This window comes from Odontesthes bonariensis, chromosome 16, assembly GCF_027942865.1.
Source record: "Odontesthes bonariensis isolate fOdoBon6 chromosome 16, fOdoBon6.hap1, whole genome shotgun sequence".
In the NCBI taxonomy this organism is placed as follows: Eukaryota; Metazoa; Chordata; class Actinopteri; order Atheriniformes; family Atherinopsidae; genus Odontesthes; species Odontesthes bonariensis.
The window spans coordinates 2738256-2764663 of NC_134521.1; the positions used below are offsets into that span (position 1 = coordinate 2738256).

Genomic DNA, 26408 nt, shown 5'->3' on the forward strand with positions numbered 1-26408 from the left:
AGAATTTTGCACCTGGCTTTATCATATGTTCAGATCTATCTTCCGGAAATATATGCAAATGTGCGCATATTTAATGAGATAATGCCTCATTTGCATAATAAAACATACAAATTTCTAAAACTTGTAATACATTTCTTTTTCATACTTGTATAAGTAATCAACTGAGGAAGTTTCATGGTGATATCTATTATTTTAAAATATTACCCTATTCACCTGGAGTGTCTCGCCTTAACTGGAAAATGAATGATAACATCTTTGCTGCCTCTCTTCTGTCTGATATAACTTTCTTGACTTTAAGTTTCAAGCTTGATTCTGATAAAAACATGTTTCCTGTTGTTGTGTAAGGAACAAGAACAAGCCTTTTTTTTTTAACAGGCTTGGTTTTCCACAAAAGATCTAATATTCTCTATTTGTACTTTGTAATGAGAATGGGAAAATACCTTTCTGTTTGGATAGTTCCTGTTTTTTGAGGATCCCTGACTTGGCGGTAAACTTAATGCAGCCTAAAACTTTCAAAGGGAGTCGTGTGTATGAAACATTTATCAGTCAGATCAAATGAGTTTTTAATTTGTATGCAATATGATTTTCTATACAGAAAACTAAACTTTTCTTTTTAAAAATAAATAAATAAGACCACGTGGACTGAATATAAGACTTAATAACTTGTTTTTCTAGGAATTAGTTAGACTTGTTGAGCAGAAATGAGATTGAAACTACTGTGAAATAAGTGTTTGAGCTCAAAAAAACATCCCAAAGACTGAAAGAAACCCGTTCTCTCTGCATGATCAACGTTTTTGAAATGTAATGACAATAAGTAAAAGACTAAATGCACCCAATTTATCATTAATTGCCAGTTAATAAATCTGCATAAAAATGAGACATGCTTTGAAGTATCTGGAAAAAGAAAACGACTCTCCTCTATGTGGAAATGAACAGTTCAAACTCCAACTAGTGTGCTAGTTTTAATAAATCACAACTTATGAATAACCGACTCCTGTTTTTCTGACCACAATGAAACGTTTATTCTCAAAGTGAGCTGACAAAGGAAAACTAAACTGTACAGACGATAAATCAAAGAAAATATCTTTCAACAAAAAAAACAGTTTCATGCTTTCATTAGGCAAAACTTTAAAGGGAGCAAGTGTCACACTAAACACAAACTCTAAACAACAACATTTAACATCTCATTTCTACAGTTGGTGACAACAGAGTGCAATTTCAGAAAAACAGAAACAAATATCTGTTGTTACTTCAAATCTAAGACCAGCAACACGATGGTTCCACTTCATGAGCTGCATTTTATTTCAGAGGAAATATGCTCATTAATCTATAAATCTTGCAGTAACTGTGAGTATAACAGCGGTCATAATCCATGAACTAGCACTGTAGAGATATTTCACATATATGGAGCAAAAGGTAGAAATCGAAAGGAACCTCCAAAAAGCTAAAATCCTGTGTTTCTGCAAACTACCCTTCATTTCAGTCGATGCACACACAGCTGCCATTAAGCCCCCCCAACTGTAGAAATAGAATAAAAGAAAGTTTTTGAAAGATTTTGACTTATTTTCTTTTTTTGGTCAGTATCAGTGTTCAGAAAACCAGAAACACTGTAGCAGGACAGAGTATGTACGGTATATTAGCTACATGTAGCTCATTTTATGCATATGCACACACATACAGTGGATGGAAATGTTTTTCAAACCTATCTATCTATCTATATATACACATATATGAGGACTGTTTCAGTGAGCAGGAGCCTGCCAGTTTTCCTGAGACAACATCGTTACCATATATTTGGAATATTTTTATCTGTCGGTTCGGTTAATAACAAACTACAGTTATGGAATGGTTTGGACTAATTCTTCCCACCCTGCTTAGTGAAACGCCCCTTTAAGAAAACAAGTGGTGAGTGTTAGCACCCCTGTGGGAGATCAGGACTTTAAACGGAGTCTCAGAAGAACTTTCCTGATGTCAGAGCTGTAAAAGCTGGATCGTATGACCGCGCAGGAGACTGTGATACTGCTGATAAAGTGCAATCATATGGGGTCGTATTAAACATGTATATTTCAAAGTTGTTGATACCAAAGAGCACCCTTACATTTCTAAATCAAAGACTTGTGACCTGATTCCTGCCACATCTGTCGATGCCATTTCAGTGTAACAGTTTACAAGCCAGCACGTATGGAACTGTGTACGGAAGAGTATTAGTGCCAGGCATAAGAAAAAACAATAATAATTTGCCTGTCGAGATTAAAGTCGAAATGTCGAGATTAAAGTAATTAGATGATGGACCAGAGGAGTTGACTTTCTCGAAAATTCGACTTTATTCTCGACAGGCAAAATATAAATATATTTTCTTATGCCTGGCCCTAATACTCTTCCGTAATTGTGTATATTCTTATATCCAAATTTGATTGGATGTTAGATAAATCGATGATTAACTGAGGTGATTTCAGTTGAAGGTCCCATTAAAATGGAAAGCTGATGAAAATAAGCAGCTCACCTTCGCCGGTATTTCCTGACAAACCTGGGCAGTTAAAACAGTTTATCACATCAATTTCTGTGATTCTGGTCGATGAAGCAGTGAGTTTTGGGAACAACACCCTGGCATCGAGACAACAAACTCCAGCCGGGTCACTGACAAACAGTCAGATGACGACAGAGGCTGTAAACAAGACGACCCAGATTGGATCATCCGCTTTATAAGAATGCAAAATGAAAGGTTGGTGCAAAAATCCCTCAGGACGCAGCAGATGCTTTATTATGGAGCTATCTGAGAAGTCTGGATGAAACATTTGTCTCAAACCAATCTGCAACCAGAGTCTGTCAGTAAACAGCCACGACTGTCAACTCATCTCACAAATAGAGCCGGCCCGTAGCTGCCAGCGAGACTCTCCTCCATCACAACTTTAGCGCTTTGACCACAAACTGATCACCTGATGCTCGGCAGGGTGGATTATATCTCATGACTGTGATCTTTGTTATGGTGGATGTTGTTGACTGCACGTTAATATACAACATTTACAGGTAATCTTCCCTCCCAAATACATTTTTCTAACTTAAAAAGATGTTTTTTTTCACCTTTTTTTGCTCGACATTATTCGTATTACTGATTATTTTATTATTACTGACACGAGACTATCACTCCCACACGAGCAGACTTTAGGGGCAAAGGGACAGCTGTTTTTGGGGAGGTAGAGTGCAGTGATTCATGGTTACAACACTTGGGGGGGGGGGGGTGTGTGGTTTCATTCTTAGAAGCCGGAGGGAGTCAGGACGTTCATATCTCTGTGTTTGAGCTTGTGTGGCCGCGCTCCCTGCCTCCGACCCTCCATCGTAGGAATCTCCATTTTGGGCGGGGAAACCTTCTGAGGGTGGTCAGCGAGTCGCGTGGCCTGCGACTTCATCACCTCCATGGGGGTCGGCTTCTGGGATCCACGGTACGCCTGCACTGCAAAGCCTGCTGGGAAGATGGAAGGAGAAAAATAAAAAAACAATCTTGTAACTTTATACCACATTTACACTGCAAAAAGCCAGCTTTCAAAACCAAGAAAACAAAAAAGTACAAAAATTAGGTGTATTTTGCTTTAAAAAAAGCAAAATTATCTGCTAATGGAACAAGAAAATGTGGCTTGTCAAGATTTTTCAAAACAAGTAAAAATATTTAATCTCAATTAACCCACAAATACCTTAGAATTACTGTATTTTAACTAATAACAAGTATATTTTTCTTGATTCTAATTAAATACACATGGCCTATTTTCTCAATATATTGAAAAATATTCTTGAATTCAGTAAATGCTAGAGCCATTATCTTGACATAGTGGTATGCACTAAGGCCTTATATTTCTTGAAACCAGCTTGGAAACTGTTGATATTCTAGCTTCAAGCATGTACTTACTCAAAACAGGTCATAACATCTCAGTAACAAGCTGTAATATCTTATTTAGATAATTAAGGACAGAAACACTTAAAACAAGTGAAGCAGTCTAACATAAAAACTGCTTACTGAGAAGAACTATCTTATCGGACAAAAAATAAGCGTATATCCCTTTGATCTAAGATGTTTCTTTTTACTTAGATCTCACTTTTTGCAGTGTATGAATACATTAGGGGTGGGACGATGTGCTTTGGTCACGATTCGATTGTATCACGGTCAGTGGCGGCTCCAAACATTTTTTTTTAGGTAGTGCAATTTCCCCCCGTTATGTCCATAAGTACCATAAAAGTGCATAGAACTGAGGTATATTTGTCTAGATGTAGACATTTTTAAATCCAGGTTAAAGACATTTCTGTTCTCATGTGTCTATGCATGAAATATCTTTTAACTTATCTGGACTGTTGCTTGTTTTTAAATTCATTTAAATGATTTTATTTGTTTCTCTTTATATTCTTTTATGTATTTTTAATGCTTCTTACACTCCCTGCTGCAATGCTTTTATTTTGTGTGAAGCACTTTGAATTGTTTCTACATGAAATGTGCTATATAAATAAATTTGATTTGGGTAGCAAGACCATTTCCCTAACTTGTTTGTGCCTATAAATTCAGATATCAGATATACATTTTAGGCAATATCTCTTTTTGTCCACCAGATGGCAACACTGAACCAGTTAAAAGTGTCAAACTAGGGAAGTTACATTGTGAAACCTTCAAAGCAAAACATTTGCCAATCAGTTAATATTACACCTTAACCATTATTTATTTATTTATTTTCCTCATATTGTTCCAGGATTCTATGAAATAAGTAAACACATAAGCTCTTAATGATGAGATTCATTCAATTTTCATTCTAAAGAATGTAATTAAAATGACAGCATATAAATCCAAGTCAAATCTTTATTGAAGTTTTGGAAAATATGACTTAGAAAAGCGTAACCAGTTGTCAAACATGGTTAAGTGCAGCTTACTAATGTGAGATTTCTCTCTTTTTTAAATATTATACTGCATCTGCCTTTAAATGAAGAGCAATTTTGTTATTTAAACATAGCAACCTCAGCTATAAAAACTGATATCTATTTATGCATTTATTTTCCCCCCACCGTATTATAAATGATACAAAGCAGTTATTTAATTTGTTAAATGCTTATAGAACGACTTATTTCCACTCAATGTCACACAAACTTACCTACCTAAAGTCATCCTGGAACATAGGTTTTAAAAGTCTCCGAATCAGAGTGAACTATTCCATGTGTAAAAAAAAATAAATCGAAATGTCGCTTCACTAAAGCGATCATTGACGGAAACGGAAACTTATCTGAAGCAAACACCAATGAGTGAACAGACTGACGGGGGCTGTCAGTGTTTACCATCAGTCTGAAGGTCCTTCATTCATCCTTTAACCCAAATCCTGAATGTGAGTGTTAACGTAGGCCAGAGATCCTCCCTGCGCGGCTCCTCAAGCTCTAATTGGCGGCTCGCACTCGCATAGTAGCTTATAACAATAAATCTTTTCAAATAACATACAGCGAATACTGCACAGTATTAAGTATTTGTATTAATTGCACTTCTGAATTTCACTTTATATTTCACTTTCGTCTCACTTCACTGGTCACTTTATATTTTTTAAATTTTTATATTTTATATTTTTAAACAGTTTTTTAAATTCTTAGATTGTTTTTAAAGTGTTTATTATTGTATAAACATTTTTATTGCTTTATTATGTCTGCTACTGGATGCATGAATTTCCTTCGGGATCAATAAAGTATCTATCAATCTATTAAGTTTGCATTTTTGTAGTATTAAGTATTTTTATTAAGTATTAATTAAGGCTTAATGGTGTTTCCTAAAGGGGGAACTGTTAAACCTGGCAACGCAGCCCGCTTAAACCACAGTGCACGCTAGCTCCTTTAGCCAGCGCGAGATGCAGGCACCATGGATCGGTTTTTAATTAAAAAAGGGCAAAAACCAGCACAGAAACCATGCTCATCCTGAATGTCTCACTATGATTACAACAACAAACTACAAATACAACATGAAGAAAGTCGAGCACATGCACGCCAGCTTCCCTCATCCCAGTATTAAGGTACATGTGGTCTGAATTGAAAATGTATTGGCCGTGTTGTTTCTTTTTTTTTTGTGGGATGTTTTATATGTAGAAATGCATATTTGCAAACTTAGTATGTTGTGGTAAAAGTGGCTCTTCCCTTGATTTTGCTGCCAATGTGGCTCTTGTGAAATAAAAAGTGAGTATCAGTGATGTTGGGCATTACCTAAATCAGCCACTGAAGGGGGCATATGCTTTGTTCAAGGTTTCAATACAGTGCTTTGTGTTTTATGTCAATTTGAATGTTGTTTGCTGAATAAAATCTGATGTTGTGGGATTTCTTTAAGGCGAGACACTACAGGTGAACAGGGTAATACTTTAAAATAACAGATATCACCATGAAACTTCCTCAGTTGATTACTTATACGAGTATGAAAAGAAAATGTATTACAAGTTTTAGAAATGTGTATGTTTAATTATGCAAATGAGGCATTATCTCATTAGATATGCGCACATTTGCATATATTTCCAGAAGCTAGATCTGAACATATGATAAAGCCAGGTGCAAAATTCTTTTTTCATTTTGTTTACACACAAAATGAAAAGAAAATTACAGAGGGATTTCAGGATATCTGCTTTCATTTCATAGGAAATCAAAATATACTGCCCATAGCCTAAAAAACAGCAATTTTCGCCATATTTTTTTATTATAATGTCGCATAAATCAGGCCACGAATGATTTATCAACAAATTCTTCTGTAAATATCTTCAGAATACTGCTAAGTGTATAACTGGAAAGTTTGGTGTTAGTAGGTGCACCATAGGCTGAGATATTGATACTGGAAAAATACAAAAAACTGATTTTGAGAAAACAGCATTTAAAGATTTAAATAGGGGAATTCATTTTGGAAAATTTGGGCGAAATGCACTTAAACAAAATGTGATGAAATTTAAATTTAAATTTATGTTTTTAAATAACACATATTGAAGGAGTAGACTGGCCTAAAATCTAAAAATTGACCACTGCATGAATGATCCCTGTTTTTGCCCGCCGTGTCTCGCCTTAAATGGTTCTTTCATGAACAGTTTTATTATTTTCCACCGAGGAAAAGCCGTTCACCTGCAGGTGTGCCGTCTGATCCGAGGTCAGAGATCGAACTCTGAACGAGGGGCCGAGGGCCAAACGCACTCCATCGCTCAACAGCGCCCCCTGCAGCCGGGTCTCCTCCTCCCATGTCCACGCTGCTGTTAGAGGAGCTCATACTGACCTCTGAGCTCGTGCTGCCAAACCAGCCCCTGCACAAACACACACAAGCCAACGGGACCAGGTTAGAGTTTAAGTGTTTAAGCCCGTAATTAGGTTAAGATAACCCAGTTCAAAGGAGATGTGTGTACCTGCGTGGTTGTTTAGGTGAGCTGTGAGGCGTGTTGGATGGAGTAGACTGAGCGGAGGCGCTCTTCTCTTCTCTGGTCTCCATGCTCTGAATCTGCAACTTCTGAACAACAACAACAAAAAGATTTACAGCTTTTTACAGCGGTCATAAATCAGAGCAACGCACGAATGATAATTCAATTCAGACGACACTCCGGATAAAAGATGAAGAAAAAAAAAGAGAATTCTCTTTACATTAGTAAACAAAACACACAAAGTTATCTTTTGATCTGCTAAATTTAAAAAAAACAGATCATCCATCAGTCATTTAGATACACGGTTGCTTAGAAACATTATAGGTGCATAACCAGGCTGCTTGCTCTTTCTCCAAATTAAAATTCCAGACTTTTTTAAAACTGATTCTTTTTTCCCCCCAAGACCTTAAAGGGATAATCCGGAGTAAAATGCACTTTAGATCAATTTACGGGATGTTGGGAGTACATACGTTGAGTTGACATCAAAATCATGTCATTCGGATGTGTTTTGAGAATTTCGATTTGACCGTTTTCAGCCAAAAGTCGTTAGCCTGGAAGTCAGAGGGGCATATGATGTCACCGCTACAAAACGCTATTTTTATACCTTTTCTACAGCTCCAAACAACATAACACTTACGTGGTAGTGAGTAGAGGGTCCCTAAAGCCAAACCGAAGTGTCCCGAGGTCTTCATGTGGTCGGATAGAGAGTCCAGAATGAATTTAATCAAGCCAGTACCTTTCCGGAAATGTGTCTGCTGCAGCTGCCGCTACAGACCGTGGTGAAGTTGGTTTGATATTGGTTTGAAAAAAAAAAAAAAAAAAAAAAATCACCTTATTTCCTTATTGTGAATATCTGTCGAATATCCAATATCAAACCAACTTCACCACGGTCTGTAGCGGCAGCTGCAGCAGCAACATTTCCGGAAAGGTACTGGCTTGATTAAATTCATTCTGGACTCTCTATCCGACCACATGAAGACCTCGGGACACTTCGGTTTGGCTTTAGGGACCCTCTACTCACTACCACGTAAGTGTTATGTTGTTTGGAGCTGTAGAAGAGGTGTAAAAATAAAGTTTTGTAGAATGCCCTCATCACTTCCAGGCTAACGACTTTTGGCTAAAAACGGTCAAATCGAAATTCTCAAAACACATCCGAATGACATGATTTTGATGTCAACTCAACGTATGTACTCCCAACATCCCGTAAATTGATCTAAAGTGCATTTTACGCCGGATTATCCCTTTAACTGTATGTACTTGTAACTTGTGTGCCTGCTTCATTGGTTGAGATTGTACCAACTGTGTTTATTAGAAATGTTAATTTTTATAGGCTAGTATTCAATGAACAAATGTATTATTCACAGTAAATGATGCTTTTACTGATGAAAACGTTTCAAAACATGAAAATCACAAGTACATGAATTTCACATCAAACTATCTATAAAAAAAAATGAATGAATGAATGGATGAATGTATGTAGAATTCAGTCTCTTCACTCACATCTCATCCCATTAGGCTAATACAGTACGTGACCAGTTAGTAACATTATAGTTTTATAGCCTACCTTCCTATTTCTCATTTCACAATGCCTTTCAGCATACTGTAAAATTCTACCATACATTTATTTTCCATGCTTTATTAAGACTTTCACACAAAATTCAAGACTTTTCAAGGTCTGGAAAACAGTGCTTCAAAATTCCATACTTATTAAGACTTTCAAGACTTGCGCAAAGCACCCTGATAGCATAAGAGTAAAATTACATGTGGTTTTAAACTTTTGCTTTCTGTTACATGTCTGCATACGTTTATAGTTTTACAGTCAAACTGATAGCAATCTGTACAAATAGTGGCATTCACTGGATATTAGCAAACAGTAAATCTGTCTGCTGTTGCTATAGGTCAGACGACCCTTTCCCTCACATATTGAAGCACTTCTCTCTCTCTCTGTACACCAAATAGATAAAAAAAAACACAGCAGTAATAGTTTAAGTTGCTCCTCGGGAGCGTGTTGTTATCGTCATCATTAAATCGTCCCTTCACTGAGATACACACATCTCCCAGCAACAGTGTTGTTTTCGTCAACGATGACGAAATCATTTCGTTGACGCCACTTTTTTTCATGACGATAACGAGACGGTGACGAGATAAACATAGCTCTCTGACGAAAACATGACGAGACGTGTGTGAGTTTTCGTTGACGAGTGTTAATGTTAGTGGGTGATCTGTCAGATGTTTAAAATGCATGACATTTCCGATTATTGTGTGTGTCAATTAAAACCTAAAAAGTATCTGCTGCGGCACCTTAAGGCTCGCCACAGGGATATTTTTTCGAAGGTAAGTTACAAATGCTGTTAACATAATCGATCAATTTCATAGTAAGCTAATACATTAGTACGTTTTCCACATACTCCTGGCGCAAATGGGCTGCTAACTTCAGGCTAAAGTTAGCTTTTGTTACGCTAACGTCAATTCATTATGTGTGTTACTTTAGCAGCATGTTTAGCAGCATGTTTACATTCAGTGACGGTGTGGTTATCTCTTTATGTGTACGTAACTTGATATGTTAAACAGGTCGAGTTACTGTTATACGTAGAGTCTGCTAGCTTTAGCCTAAAAGCCACAAGTGACGTTGTGCAGCCCTAACCAGGACCTGTGCGTTTAGTGCGCTTACAGTAAAGTTGGGACACACGCACAGTACAGAATGAAAAATCAGAAAGCTTTAGTACAGGGTCAGTTAATAAGCTATGTATTTTTGTTCTGCTTGTTTGATAGTTAAGACCATACTATTTTCTTAACACGGTAGACTATACTTATTTTTTTGACTAAAACTAGACTAAAACCCTTTTGAGTTTTCGTCGACTAAAACTATCACATATAGAAGTGACTAAAATGTGACTAAAACTAATAAGCATTTTAGTCCAAAAGACTAAGACTAAATCTAAGATGGTTGTCAAAAACAACACTGCCCAGCGAGCATTCATGGAAAATAATATTTCATTGGAGGATGGGAGCTTCTCTGGAGGAAATAAACTGAATGAAACCGGCTGAAGCTGAAGGATGAGCAGCAGGGTGAATGATTACAAAAATTCAGATGAAGAGCTGTCTGGGTTATTGTTTTTCAACTGACAATCTGACATCAAGGTTGAACTGAAGCGCCAGTTTCGGTCTGTTTTAGATGAGTTTGGTATAGTCAGTCTCAGTACCAGAGGGGCGTAATCTAATATCTCTGTGCTCTGGAAGGAAAGACGGAAGGAAGGAAGGAAGGAAGGAAGGAAGGAAGGAAGGAAGGAAGGAAGGAAGGATGGATGGTATGAATGAATACTTGCATACATACATACAAAGTTTGTATGTACACAACTGTGTTCAAAACCGCATACTTCTCCTACTACTCCTACTACTCATACTAACTTTAACTTATTTTAAGTTCCCGGATGCATACTAGATTCTCCTAAATGTTGGGTATGCATCATGAGGTTACTACTCATACTCAAACTACCCAAGATGCAACGTAACGTCGCTGATCGTCATTTCTTGTCAAAACGGCATTTTCAAGCTAGCTACAACGAGGGTAGGTTCACTTCCTGTTTTCAAAACAAAAGCACCAATTGTATGGTAATGGCTTTCCCTATGATAAAAGGCAAAAGTGTAACATTTCATTGCTCCTAATTCACAAATTTCAGGGCAAAATCGAGTTATCATCCGTATCATCTCAGCGGATAGATGCTCATTGATTCATCAATGTCTGAGGTGGAACGTTGTTCACAAACCGTAACTATTCATGCAGTAAAACTTAAAATGAACAGCTTTTGTGAACTATTGTGGACCTAAAACCGGAAAGGAAATAGGAAATACTCGACTAATCCCCACTACATCCCAACCAGACACTTTCAGGCGGAAGTTTCTCCCCCAGAACACTTTCTGCCCTCTGGTTCTCAGAATCAAAATGAAGGAGGGGCCAAGAAAGGACCCTCTAAAAGATCCTGGTTACTGACAGTTTCTGTGGTGGAATACAGCTCAAGTTGCTTTTGCAAAGGGCTGCTTTCTGTCTTGATATCCATAAATAGATACATCAGTCCAAGGTGTGCGTATATGGTGAGGTACGTGTCTGACCTGAAGGGATTCAGGCATGCGATGGTGGTGTCTCGTCTCCTCGGCAGTAAGGCCCTTGTGGGGGGTGTAGCTAGCATCAGTGAGTCCTGCCCTCTGCTCGAACTTGTACATATTTTCTTGAGTTTGCTCTGAGAAAGAAAAAAAAAATGAAAAGTCAAGATATATTAAAAAAAAAAAAAAATTTAAAATCTCAAAATAAAGAACACTTCTTTGTCAAACAGAAATTTATTCAATTTAATTAGGACTTGATGGCTGCTTTTTGATTTTGCTCTGTTCTACAAATTATTTTCCTTTTTAACCTTGTAGCACCCACAGTTGCAGATATGCAACTGCCAATAAACCAAAAATATTGGTTTATTCCCACCCATTTTTACATAAAATGTAACGTAAAAAAATATTACACATGAATGTAAATAATAGTAAGTAAGTAAGTAACTTTATTCTTGTCCCAGCTTGGGCAATTGTTTTGCAGCAGTAGTACACACGCATACACTCACATACTTCCACAAGACATTATAAAACTTGTAAAAGATAAAAAATAATAAAAATAATAATAATAATATTGAATAAATACATTTTTTGGGGTGGGGGGGTGTAAGATTTAAAGATAAAAATGCTATGGAGAAGTGAGATACACTGTATTAAAAACTAGACCTACCTAGAATAATGTATATAAATTAAAAAAAAATGTAAATAAAAATATAATGTAAGTAAATAAAAAGTTTGTTGCATATCTGCAACTGTGGGTGCTACAAGGTTAAATCTTCTTTTGAATTTTTGAATCGATCAAATTCACAACTTTAGTATTGTGGAAAATATATAGAATAGAATAGTACTTTATTTATCCCCCAGTGGGGGAAATTCAAATGAATCAAGCAGCTCAAATTTTACAATAACAATAAATTAATAAATAAATAAATAAGAGACAAACATGTCAGCAGTCCCTGTTAAAAAGCCCCATGGCTGTGGGGACAAAGGACCTCCTGAACCTCTCAGTCATCTTTCCTGCCAGGATGCTGTGGAGGGGATGTTTATTGTTCTCCAAAACATAGAAGTTACGAATATAGAAGTTTCTTAATATGATATATAGAAGTTCAGATAAAGATAATTAAGATTAAATGATGCAACATACTAGTGATGAGAGAATTCATGATGATGGAAGACGCCTTGGCTTTCACTACAGCTGGTGTTTTGAAGTGGACGCTCTCCTGCATCGCAGACTGCTTGGCTGCACCACTCTCGTCCTCCTGGTGGAAGATAAAAGAAAACATACCAACATTAGCTTTTGCTCTTCCACTCGATGACAAACCAGGCGTGAATATGAGTGATGCCACAATAAAAGGCGATGAGCACCCACCTCAGCCAAGTGCGAGAACCTCCTCTCCGGTATGATGGGTCGCCTCCACAGGTTGTTAATGCTGATGTCGTGGGGCGGCGTGGACATGGGAGCCTCCAGGTTATCGTCATAGCTGAGGGCTCGGCGAGTCATTCCAATGGGAAGCTTCATCCCACCCATCCCTGAACCCTCTATGGCTGCAGACACAAACAAACAATGGAAACTAAGCCATGGCTTTTCTCAAGGGCAAAATAAATAAGAGAATCAATTCTCATTGATTGACTGAAAAAACACATCAGTGTGCTAAAATTTGTACAAGTACACAGTGCTGAAATGAGATCATTAACACAATATTTGGGCATTTATAAAACCAGCAACTATCCATAACTACATTTAAATAAATACAAGTTACAAATAAAATATACAATATACAAAAACTGTTCTTTGACATCTCTAGTTTATCCATCTAATGACTGTACTCGAACTGCACAGCCAAGTCAGGCAGATAAGAGAAACTTTTCGCCCGTTTTAAAATTCAGAAAAACGTCAATGAGATTCAGTTTTTGTTAAAAATCAGGTTAGTAAGAACTTTAAAGGTTTTAAGGTGGCAACTGTGACACTTAACTCATTGGCTGCCAGCCATTTTCAGTGCAGAGAGACCCATACTGCCAAGTGTTTCACAGTATTTTGACTGATTTTCCAAGACCCACAGAAAAGTGTGTCTTATGACTATGTACACACCGAAATTACCAAAAGAAAGAGTAGACTCTCTTCTTTCATCAGGAAAAAAAAGTTTGTTTCTACCATTTTCAGTCCTTTAGTAATAGACAGTAGAACATAGGTTGGTTTCACCAAAAACAGCTGTTTGACCAAAAAAAAAAATGGAGAAAACAAGCTTTTTGTGCAAAGAAACCTGTCAAGCAGAACAGTGACTTTGATGCTAACATTTTTTGCTTTAGTGACACCTCAAACATCTGAAAAGTGGTTTCCTTCCATAAAACAGCAAAAACAACACTGAGAAGGTATTTTGATAGCATAGCATTGTCTGAGTCATCAGAACTGTCTGGTGGTGCGCTCCGCTGAGGTGAAATACGCGCACGCCGACGACTCTCTCCGCTCGGCCCGGGTATCTCGTCGGTGGATAGTAGTGGTACACTACTTCTGCTGCAGAGAAGGCTCTGTTCGAGCGTTAGCTGCCTAAATTTTTTGTTTTGTCTCGCCGGCGACATTTTCTCCTTCTCCGATCATGGCAATTATAGTTTACAAACATTTTGATTAGTCTCATTGGCTTCAAAGCCGCTTCAGTCTTCTTCTACAATCTATGTGATCTTTAAAGATCTCCCATCCAAAGTGGCACTGCTGCCACCTAATTTTGCCAGTATATTCTCTGTTTAGTGTTTACAAGCCTAAGATTTAGTGACAAACTCCGCTAGATTGTCCCCCAGCCCGCTCCGTTAAAAAACGCAATTGACGTCTATAGACGTCTTTGGCAGTCAATGAGTTAAGTTGAACTATTAAAAACTGTTTTAGTAACCTTATGCAAAGGTACGCTACTTCAATCGTGTTGCCGAAGAGTTTGCATTGTTTTTTTAACGCTACAACGTAAACTCGATGCTCATCATCTAAATGATATGCATACTACATACTCATGGATCAGACAGTATGCAGAGCGTTTACCCACAATGCATTTCGCTCCTGCCCGAGCCGAAATCAGCCGGCCTGAAGCTGATTTCTCTTAAGCTCTAAACTTTAGCAACATTTGAAATATTTTCAGGAGAGAAAGTAGTCGTTTAGATCCCCAACGTGTTGAAAACCTGACAAAATACCGGCTGTTTACAATTTTGTTCCCACGAATTCGGAGCTACTAAAGCTAGCCGCAGTGAGCTAACGCACTTCCTGTTATTTTCACAAAATAAGATACCCATATTTTACAAAAATAAAGTATGACTTTTTCTAATGATGGGGTCCCTTTAGGAAAAGTCATAAAAGGAAATTTTATTTGTTTCTCTTTATATTCTTTTATGTATTTTAATGCTTCTTCCACTCCCTGCTGCAATGCTTTTATTTTATGTAAAGCACTTTGAATTGTTTGTACATGAAATGTGCTATAAAGAATAGAATAGAAAAATACTTTATTTATCCCCCAATGGGGGAAATTCAAATTCGTCAAGTAGCTCAACATTTTTCTTTTTTTTATTATATAATATATGTAATTTATATTGATATTATCTTATATAAATAAATTTGATGCTGACTTTTTTGTTTCTATAATTGAAAGCTATGTGATGGCATACAAAAACATTTTTGCCACCTTTTTTTCCAATAGGAAATTCAACTGCATGCTTCTTGTAAGACACTTACTATTAACCTAGCTAAGCCGTTAGAATGCATGAAACAGGAGCTGAAAACGATCCAATTCCAGGACCTGACCTATCAATCATCATCTGGCTTTCAGTTAGGGTTGGAAAATAATTAATTTTCTCAGGTCTTTACTGGGACATTGGTACAAAACTATGCTCTCCTAAAACTTCTCATGACTAAACATGAGAACACTCCAGCAAGTTACCAACCCTGCGAGCATGATTAGAATGAGGAGGGCAAGTAAATTACTGAATTAACCCTCCTGTTGTCCTGCGGGTCAAAAGTGAGCCACTACCATGTTTATCTGTAGAAAAAAATACCTTAAACTATCTTTTTCCAACTTGAAATGTTATGACTTTTCCTAAAGGGACCCCATCATTAGAAAAAGTCACACTTTATATTTGTTAATGTTTCCATGTGGGCTGTACACCACTAGGGTGCAAAGATTGTCTTATGGCTCATTTTTGACCCGTGAATTATAAAAACATTTAAACAGCAGAAAAAAGTTCACTGTTTTTTTCCCTTTCAATATAATTAATTCAGAAGTAATTACTTCACATTTATATAATAGCAATAATAAACCTTTATTATGTAAAAGAAAACTGAGAAAACAAGAAAACTGTTGGTCCAACTGACAGTTGGTTTGTGGTAAAAAAAAAAAAAAAAAAAAGTGTAATCCTGAAAACTGGTGATTGTCTTTTTGTATTGTGTAACAAAAAATACATGATAAAAAATGTATTGAATTGAGTTGAATAGATAAATAACAGGTGGTTTCATCATACAAAATAGATTTTTGATTTAAGATTCAATTAAGTTGCATTATTTTGGGGCTTTGGTAGGGCGGCTCATTTTTGACCCATAGGACAAGGAGAGTAAACACAAGGGCTGTGTTCGAAACCGCCTACTTCTCCTACTATTCCTACTAGTCATACTTTTTTAAGTTACCGGATGCATACTAGATTCGCCGAAATGTTGGGTATTCATCATGAGGTTACTACTCATACTCAAACTACCCAGGATGCAACGTAACGTGATGTCGCCCATCGCCATTTGAACGGTCAAATTCCGTTAACGGGACGAGAGCAGACAAAACGGTATAACAGGAAGTGCGTTGCTCACTGCGGCTAGCTTTAGTAGCGCCGAATTCGTGGGAAAAAACTTGTAAACAGCCGGTATTTTGTTAGGTTTTCAACACGTTGGGGATCTAAACGACTACTTTCTCACCTGAAAATGTTTCAAATGTTGATAAAGTTTACAGAGTTTAGAGCTTAAGAGAAATCAGCTTCAGGCCGGCTGATTTCGACTCGGTCAGGAGAGAAATGCATTGTGGGTAAACGCTCTGCATACTGTCTGATCGATGAGTATGCAGTATGTAAGTATGTAGTATGTAGTATGTAGTAGGCGGTTTCGAACACAGCCTATGTTAAGACCGCACAAGGGTTAAAGAAATACTCACCCGGTAAGTCACCAGAACCAGACATGACTGCAGTAAGACACTGAAAATCAGTAAGGGCACGACCTGAAGAAAGAGAGTGCAAGGCTTCTTCATTGTTACATCTACATACAGAAGTAAGTAAAATCAGCACAGTGAACAACTTTCATCTTCATTCTCCAGCTTTCAGCTTCATAATTCTCTCAACAACAACATATTTTGCACTGAAGAACTAAGTCAATTGCTCATCGTGCAATTTTGAAAAGAAAACAAACAAAAAAACCCACTATATTGCCAAAAGTATTCTCCCACCCATCCAGATAATTAAATTCAGGTTTTCCAATCACTTCCATGGCCACAGGTGTATAAATTCAAGCACCTGCACATGCAGACTGCTTCTAAAGGAATGAGTATCTCTCAGAAGCTCAGTGAATTCCAGCGTGGTACCAAGTTAGGATACCACCTGTGGAACAAGTCCAGTCGTGAAATTTCCTCGCTACTAAATATTCCTCAGTCAACTGTCAGCGGTGTTATAAGGCAAGTTCATCTGTACAGCACAATTCAACTACAGGGCGATTCAAAGTGCTTTGCAGAGACATTAAAACAGTAGAAATAAAAAGCATGATTTAAATTTTAAACAAAAAAGAAAGAAATAAGAACAATAGATAAAATCAGTAGTTAAAATGTGATTAAGTTTGGAGTTTTATTCAAACGCAGCTGAAAATAGGTGTGTCTTCAGCCTGGACTTAAACACACTGAGTGTTTCAGCTGATCTGAGGCTTTCTGGGAGTTTGTTCCAGACATGTGGAGCATAGAAGCTGAATGCAGCTCCTCCATGTCTGGTTCTGACTCTGGGAACTGATAGAAGACCGGATCCAGATGACCTGAGGGGTCTGGAAGGTTCATCCTGGGTCAGGAGGTCACTGATGCATTCTGGTCCTGGACCATTCAGAGCTTTATAGAGCAGCATCAGAACTTTAAGGTCCATCCTCTGATGGACAGGCAGCCGGTGTAAAGACCTCAGAGCTGGACTGATGTGGTCCACTTCTTTGGTCTCAGTGAGGACTCCAGCAGCAGAGTTCTGACTGAGCTGCAGTTTTTAGGTCGACCTGTAAAGATGCTGTTACAGTAATCAAGCCTACTGAAGATGAATGTATGGACTAGTTTTTCCAGGTCCTGCTGACACATCAGATCCTTTAACCTTGATATATTCTTAAGGTGATAGTAGGCTGACTTTGTTACTGCCTTAAAGTGATGGTTCGGAGTAGATTCACCCTGGGGTCATTTGAACCGTGACATCCAGCCAAGTAGCCCACCCGAAGTTTTTTCGATCTTGGCCGAACATCAGCCGAGTTACTGAGTTATCCCGATTAGCTTAGTACAAGCGCTAACGGACCCTGGCAGTATCTCCAAAATTACCACACTAAAATCACGTCATGACACCAAACTTCTACAGTAGTACAAATATATACAGTGAACCCTCGCTATAACGCGGTTCATCTTTCACGGTCTCGCTGCTTCACGGATTTGCATGGTGCATTGTGTTCTGCATTCTGATTGGCTAAACAGTCTCTCCGCTTCTACTTTACCTGTGTGTCAATAACGTTGCGGTTTAAAATATACACGTACATTACAGATCTCAAACATAATCGATGGTGGCATGTCTGTATATATAAATCTTTTTGCCCAGAAGAAAAAAAGAGCGACAACAACTACCGATAACTAAGTTCTTCTCTCGAAAAAACACACCTGCACCGCAGGCTTTAGAAGAAAAAAACGCTACAGAGCGGAGTCAGGATGCAGCGGCTCAGTCAGAAGAGCAGTGAAATACACGTGAGCCACTATTTGTCCTACTGTACTTTGTATTTTTATATTTTCTCCCGTTCTAATCCAATGACTCGGGTCGCGGTGGGGCGGTGCTGATCTCCGCAATTTGAAGCCTTCAGTTCGTATTGATGATTAAAATGATTATTTTACAGTACAGTAGTTATTTGTTAAAAAAAAAAAAAAAAAAAAAAAAAAAAACATTTATACAGTACTTTTATTTGTTAAACAAATGCTTGGGCCTGTAAAACGGTTTTGTTCTTTGGTTTCAATGCATTATTTCATTGTATAATAATTGTAAAAAAAAAAAAAAAAAAAAAGGTTTCTACTTCACGGATTTCGCCTATCACGGGTTCTTTTTGGAACGTAACCCCCGCGAAAAACGAGGGTTCACTGTACAACAAAGCAAGGCTGCTCAATTTCTCCATTGATAAAATAAATTCACAACATAAAAATTCATGTAGAATATAGCATATACTTTGTTGTCTACAGTAGTAGATCAACCCTCATCTTACTTTGAAGGTACAGACCATATTTGTACTACTGTAGAAGTTTGGTGTCATGGCATGTGATTTTAGTGTGGTAATTTTGGAGATGCTGCCAGGTTCCGTTAGCGCTTGTACTAAGCTATTCGGTAGGGGTGGGCGATATGGAAAAAATGTTGTCTCACGATTTTTTTGCATAAAATCACGATTTCGATTTTTTATCACGATCTTCCATCCAAAAAAAAAAAAAAAAAAGACCAATTACAGTAGAGTTAAGTTGACATGCTGAACCACAGAAGAGCTAAGGAGTAAAAGAAAGAATTTGGCAATCAACACATTGTAATTCAACTGCAAGCCAATTCAAGATGAAAAATAATGATCTAATTGATGACATCTGACACAGTGAGAGTGAAGCAACCGGAACTAGAAAAACGAACCACTGATGACGACTTGACTCCACCTGTTAGAAAGCCCATGTTGTTTGGTTATTTTCAGTTAAATACATTAATTACCTCCGCCAAGGAGGTTATGTGATCGCCCGAGTCTGTTGGTTTGTCTGTCTGGATGTTCGTCTGTTCGTGCTGCAATCTTGCGACCTGCCACAAGGTGGCGCGACCTGGCGGAGGTCTGCACTCTCTGAGTGCATTTCTAGTTTATATTGTGTTTTACGGTGAGTTTTCATACGTCCAACGTTCGTGAACGCACCATAGACGTTCCGATGTTCCTGAATGTACCGCACCTGTGCGTGAGACGATGGCGCTGTAAAGTTTCGTTTCTCCTCCCGATGCAGCAGTGAACAGCTTGTAATTTTCCCTTTGCTGTTTTCACCTAACATTAGCCTGTACACCCTGGGTTTATTGTGTGTAAATGCCAAATAAATCCACCACAAACTGGACATCTGTATCCGTGTCTTTTAACGGGGACACACACCATACACCAGCATTAAAAAAAAATAAAAATAAAAAATCATTGCGCTGATTGGCAAAGGCGATCTATTCGGTTTCTCTAATTTGGTAGATCGCCTGCGATTCTCCACTCTTCCTCGCCAGTCACGATTTTATATCGTCAGATCGCGCACCCCTACTATTCGGGATAACTCAGTAACTCAGCTGATGTTCGGCCAAGATCGGAAAAACTTCGGGTGGGCTACTTGGCTGGATGTCACGGTTCAAATGACCCCAGGGTGAATCTACTCCGAACCATCCCTTTAATGTGTTTTTTGAAATTTAGGTCTGAATCCATCACTACACCCAGATTTCTGGCCTGGTTGGTAGTTTCTAGGTGTAGAGATTGAAGTTCTGTGGTGACCTGTAATGGTTTCTCTTTGGCTCCAAAGACAATTACCTCAGTTTTATAACAAAGTAAAAGTGATTGGGAACAACAGCAACTCAGCCAAGAAGTGGTAGGCCGTGTAAAATGATGATCAATGATGATGCGGATGATCAAGCTCAAGAACAGTGCGTAGAGAGCTTCATGGAACGGGTTTCCATGGCAACTGCATCCAAACCACACATCACCAAGTGCAATGCAAAGCGTCAGATTCAGAGGTGTAAAGCACGCCACGGACAAATCACGCTTCTCCATCTGCTAATCTGATGGATGAGTCTGGTTTAGGCGGTTGCCAGGGGAACGGTACTTGTCTGACTGCATTGTGCCAAAGTGTAAAGTTTGGTGGAGGGGGGATCATGGTGTGGGGTTGTTTTCCAGGAGCTGGGCTTGTCTCCTCAGTTACAGTAAAAGGAACTCTGAATGCTTAAGCATACCAAGACATTTTGGACAATTTCATTGCTCCAAACTTTGTGGAAACGGTTTGGGGAAACGGTTTGGGGAAACAGTTTGGGGAAACAGTTTGGGGAAACAGTTTGGGGAAACAGTTTGGGGAAACAGTTTGGGGAAACAGTTTGGGGATGGCCCAATGGACCCTATGGATGAAGAATGGGATGTCACCTACTGTAAGTTCATATGCGTGTAAAGACAGACGAGCGAATATTTTTGGCAATATAGTGTTATATACGTGCCTCTAAATACATAATTATGTACAAAAGATGAGCCCGGACTGAGATTAAAGGAGAATTCCGGCCATTTTACAAACATATCCCATCTGTTGGAGACCCAGGAAAGTTGGCCAAAGGGAAAAACGCGAGAAATGTTCATGCCCGCTGCGCAAAGTTGTCCAATTGCGCTGATTTCCATGAAAGCGGGCTCTATCGGGCAAGCGTTTAACCTTTCCTGAGGCTCTTAACGTGTATCAAAATACTTTTGACCGAATTGGCCAACATCAGAATCTGACGAACTATCCATCTCGAAATTGCTTCCAATAAAATCCCGAGGGTTCTTATCTCCCGCAGCTGAATAATGGGCGAAGGTGCGCTCCGTCCAGCAGTCATGTGACACGTCATGACATCACGGCGAATATGGGTGTTGAAACGAGTCAGCTGTTCGATAGGAAACAATAACAAACATGGCAATGTGTAGTTCGGTTCCCGAGGGTCGTTTTTGGTGGACAAAAAGACAATTTTGGAATACTCATATATATATATATATATATATATACACTATACTATATATATATATATATATACTATACTATAGTGTATGACTTCGGCGATTAATTTGTGCGCACGCCTGTGGAACACGGAAGCTGAGAGAGGTAGGTGTGCTGTTTTTGAAATCTCAAAATGTATAATGTCTGTGCTAGCTAATGGTATGGTTAGCCCCTGGGTTGAATTGTATTGCTACTGACACCACGGCCAATTCGGTCAAAAGTATTTTGATACACGTTAAGAGCCTCAGGAAAGGTTAAAAGCTTGCCCGATAGAGCCCGCTTTCATGGAAATCAGCGCAATTGGAAAACTTTGCGCAACAGGCATGAAAATTTCTTGCGTTTTTCCCTTTGGCAAACTTCCCTGGGTCTCCAACAGATGGGATATGTTTGTAAAATGGCCGGAATTCTCCTTTAAAGCAGTGAGATGGAGGATAAACAGACACCTACCTTCTTACTTCGTTGCTCTGATTTGGACTGATGAAGCTGATGTGGTGGCAAGGGTTACTTCGGCCTGTCTGAGGTACACAAAAGCCTCTGGCAAGTCATTGTGGGAGAGCAGAGAGGCCACAGGAGCAACTAAGGAGACAGTAGGCACAACCTTCATCACATTAACGTTAAAGAGGACAGGTTTTTCTTCTATAGTTTCTTATTTCTTTGTACAGAGTCTAAATGTGTGGCATAAACAGATGGATTGGTTCAGATTCTGCTGTTATGTGGGTACCAGAAAGCCGTTGTAAGGAGAAGGCTACCAGACGCAAGAAAACTGAGGAACCCTTTGCATCAAAAAGAGCTGAATGAGATTATTCAGATACCATCTATCATTTCTTTACCCTTTATTTAGCCAGAAAGATACCCAATGAGATAAAATAATAAAATATCCTGCACCAGGGAGTTCTGATCCGATTAGTATGCCACCTTGGTACTTTCATTTGGAGGTTTTCTAGGCATGCACATCTCTGACGAGATTTTTGGGGAGACTGAGAATTTGATGGAGGGATAATGTATTTCATATCAGTTACATATCTCGACACAGTTCCTGCTAATCTGCTACAGGACTAAACAGAAAATTACAGTTTTTGCCTACCGGGGCGACACGTTCTAATCAAAGACCAGTGTGGATGGCTTCAGTTTTCAATTAAATATTCCATTATAGATTTCAAAAGCCTGCTGATGGTTTACAAATCCCAGAACGGTTTAGGCCCAGAACACATCTGTGATCTGTTCAGAGAATATAAAGCCAGCAGAGCTCTTAGATCCAAGGACTCAGGTCAGCTGGTCCAGTCCAGAGTCCAGACTAAACATGGAGAAGCAGCATTTAGCTGTTATGCTGCAAACAAGTGGAACAAACTGCCAGTGGAGATTAAACTTTCACCAAATGGAGACATTTTTAAATCCAGGTTAGAAACATTTCTGTTCTCATGTGTCTATGCATGAAATCTGCACGATATCTTTTAATTTATCTGGACTGTTGCTGGTTTTTAAATTCATTTAAATTCTTTTATTTGTTTCTCTTTATATTCTTTTATGTATTTTAATGCTTCTTCCACTCCCTGCTGCAATGCTTTTATTTTATATAAAGCACTTTGAATTGTTTTGTACATGAAATGTGCTATATAAATAAATTTGATTTGATTAAACACTACTTGCTTTAATATGCTTTTTGTAGTGTGTTTATTGGACTGGTAGGATTAAATGCTTAAAAGGTGTATTGTACATTATGTTATCTCAAGTCATTTTGACATACATCCCTACAATGCTGTGATGCTTCTATTGTATATTATATTTTCTTTCTTATGTATTTTCTTTCATGTGTATTTGCCTGCCTAGGGACTATGGATGAAAACTGGCTTTGTAGCTATAATCCGGCATATTTACATTTGTTTTTATACTGATGTTCATTAATGTGCATTGTCCCTATTCAAATAAATAAATAAAAAAATCCTGGATGAAGGTATGCAGTCATGGTGAGAACGCAACATTGAAAGAAGAGAAAGAGAAAAGAAGATATAGAGTGCAGGAGGGACAAACAAGCCTGTGCTGTAACTAAATTGTTGTAATCAGTGCTGGACTGAAAGATTAAACTGTAGCCTATGACTTAACTGCTGCTGCGTCACCGACAGTGAGCAGGGTTTCACTTTAACCTCGTAGCACCCACAGTTGCAAATATGCAACTGCCAATAAACCAAAAATATTGGTTTATTCCCACCCATTTTTACATAAAAAGTAATGTAAAAAAATACTACACATGAATGTAAATAATGTATGTAAATTTAAAAAACAAAAAAAAATCAAATAATGTAAATGTAAATAAAAATATAATGTAAATAAATAAAAAAGCTTGTTGCATATCTGCAACTGTGGGTGCTACAAGGTTAAAAAAAAACAATAATAAAAAAAAATGCTTTGTTTAGTAGGGGACTGCATCCAGCAGCTGGTTCAACAAATATTTTTTAAGCTTGAAATCTCAAGACCCTTCCATAAGCCTATGGAGCCCTGAGATATATATTTGATTTTGCCTAATTAGTGACATATGTAATGCCCCCATTGTCTGTCATTATTATTATTTTTATTATTATTATTATTGTTTATTTATTTATTTTTCTCAATTTTCTCATCACTGTATGGAGACTTTAATTCTTACTAGCATTACTACTATCATTATTACTGTTTTTCCCTTTATTTATTTAATTTATTGCATTGTTCATTTATTTAACTTTGCTATCTATGCTTATATGTGTTTGTTTTTTTCCTTTACAGCAGTATATGGGTGTTATGGGTGGGTGGGTTCTGTTTGTTAAAAACACAACAAATCCAATTCAAATTATTGTATTTAAATGAATCTTACTTTGTGCTTTCTTGAATGAAATATATACTTAAAAAAAAAATATATATATATATATATATATATATATATTTTGAAGCTTAATTGAAAGATAGTCTACGACTTCACAAAATCTCGTCGTATCAATGATGCCAGGATTTGAGAAAAGGCCAACAAACAACCCCCCCTCCCCTACCCAACAAAAAAACAGGAGATAACCTACACATTACACTTAAAAATCAGCAAATATCAATGTAACTGCACATCAGCAGCAGCTTTGCCCCCATGACGGTCGTGTAAAATTAATTGAGGGGCTCGGAGCGTTTACAGTTTATCTGAGTTTATCGGAGGCTAAAAACCAACAAATAAAATGTAGTTTTCTCACCGGAGGTAATGGCAGCCTCAACTGGATGATAGGGCTATCGTTTACCCGAAAATGTCGACTCGTAGTATCGGGTAACCACAATACAGTAGCGATGCAGCCATTGTTGTGTTAAAGAAAATAGCAAAGCTTCCTCGATGGAGTCGATGGGTAGATCTCGCAAAACATCGCGAGAATGGATGAGTACGTCTGTCTCTCTTGACACGACGCTGAAGTTGGCTTCCAATTCCGGGCTTCCAATTCGCCAATAGCTTGGTTTCAGTCACGTGGTCGTAAGGGGGGCGCGGTTTTCAGATGGTTGTCAGGAAGTAAATATGGCGACTACGTCTATGGAGGAAACCGTTCCTTTTTTTTTCTTCTTTTTTTTTTTAAAATTCAAACATGTCACATATACAAAACAATGACATACTCAGAAAAAAAAAGTTTTAACTTTACATATTCACACCTCCACTTATAGAAAAAAAATTGAAGGATCTTAAATGCCCAAGATATAAAAAAAAGGGGGATAATAAATAAAAATAATAAAAATAAATAAATAAAAAATAAATTGTACACAAACATAAATACAAACTGCACATACATACACATCTAGACAAGCATACATGTCTAAAAATGTGCTGGTATAGATTGCACCTTGTACCTGGTGTAAATTGTATTTGAGGTTTAAAAAAAAAAAAATTGTATTCTATTCACAGACTTTCAGAATCACGTTCTCACGTTGGGGCAGTTTTGTTTTCCGTTGAAGCTGGGGTTAAGATGAGAAATATGGCTTCCTGCACAAAATGTGAAAAAGGCTCACAGCAAACCAGACTTGGACCACAGAAATGTGGACTTAATGATCTTCTTTGTGCCAACTTGTGCCCCAAAGACCTTGGAGAGCTATGCCAAGATTTCCAGCTGGAAGAGCTCACCCTGTCCCAGGCCCAGTCTGTAGAGAGGGCAACTCGAAGTCAGAGTGCAAGCGTCATTTGGTTTAGGCAGAGAGCTGGACGGATAACTGCCTCTAAGCTAAAACAAGTGCTTAAGACCGATCCCCAGCAACCATCAAGGAGTTTGATCCAGGCCATATGCTACCCAGGAGAATTACACTTCACCACAGCTGCTACATGGTATTTAGGGTTTGAGTTAGGGTAAGGCAGAGGTAAGATTTGGGGTTTGATAGGGGTGTGCAAAATAATCGTCATGACGATGCATCGCGATTCTAATTTTCGCGATCTACTGCATCGATTCTTGACGCCAAGTATCGTTTTTTTTTTTGTTGGGGCTTTTTGTGCCTTTAATTATAGGACACATGCAATTGATGCATTTCGCTGCAAGGGATGTTTGGAATATTTTTTTTATAGTTTTATAAAGCCTATGCACTTTTATTTGTCTGTACTGATCATCCCTATTTTGTTATTTCGCGAAATTGTTGTTTGATTAGAGATTTTCTTTATATTTAATATTTTTTATACATTATTGCGATCCCACTTCACAAAATATGGGGGTTTTGAATATCTTATCTGAATGCACAATAACAAGGTACATTTACACATGGAATAGAGAATAGAATAGAAAAATACTTTATTTATCCCCTGGGGGAAATTCAAATTCGTCAAGTAGCTCAACATTTTTTTAAAATATGTACAATGATTGTATTAACAACAATAAAACAACAATAATACTACTACTACTACTACCTAATAAGAATAAATGACTAAATGAAAAAAAAACAAATAAAT

The 26408-nt window shown here is 37.8% G+C and overlaps 1 protein-coding gene across 2 annotated transcripts; it reads right to left on the reverse strand.

Annotated features, from left to right (window-relative positions):
- Positions 1 to 1000: 1000 nt before the first annotated feature.
- Positions 1001 to 24851, reverse strand: LOC142401870 (putative monooxygenase p33MONOX). 2 transcript variants are annotated; one of them, XM_075487332.1, is made up of 9 exons: positions 24691 to 24851; positions 21932 to 22060; positions 16655 to 16717; positions 12859 to 13034; positions 12634 to 12748; positions 11502 to 11629; positions 7380 to 7480; positions 7105 to 7280; positions 1001 to 3460 (listed from the first exon to the last, which is right to left on the reverse strand). In XM_075487332.1, the coding sequence occupies exons 3-9, from the start codon at positions 16677 to 16679 to the stop codon at positions 3255 to 3257; spliced, it is 927 nt and encodes a 308-aa protein (XP_075343447.1). In that variant the 5' UTR covers positions 16680 to 16717; positions 21932 to 22060; positions 24691 to 24851; the 3' UTR covers positions 1001 to 3254. The 2 variants fall into 2 exon arrangements, with proteins under 2 accessions (XP_075343447.1, XP_075343446.1); XM_075487331.1 differs by having other exon boundaries at positions 1001 to 3463.
- Between the last annotated feature and the right edge of the window lie 1557 nt (positions 24852 to 26408).

Coding starts and splice junctions, on each gene's coding strand:
- LOC142401870 (XM_075487331.1), bottom strand. CDS start 16,679: ATGTCTGGTTCTGGTGACTTACCGG. Junction 12,749..12,858: donor GGTTCTCGCACTTGGCTGAG/GTGGGTGCTCAT, acceptor ATCTTCCACCAG/GAGGACGAGAGTGGTGCAGC. Junction 11,630..12,633: donor CATGAATTCTCTCATCACTA/GTATGTTGCATC, acceptor TTTCTTTCTCAG/AGCAAACTCAAGAAAATATG.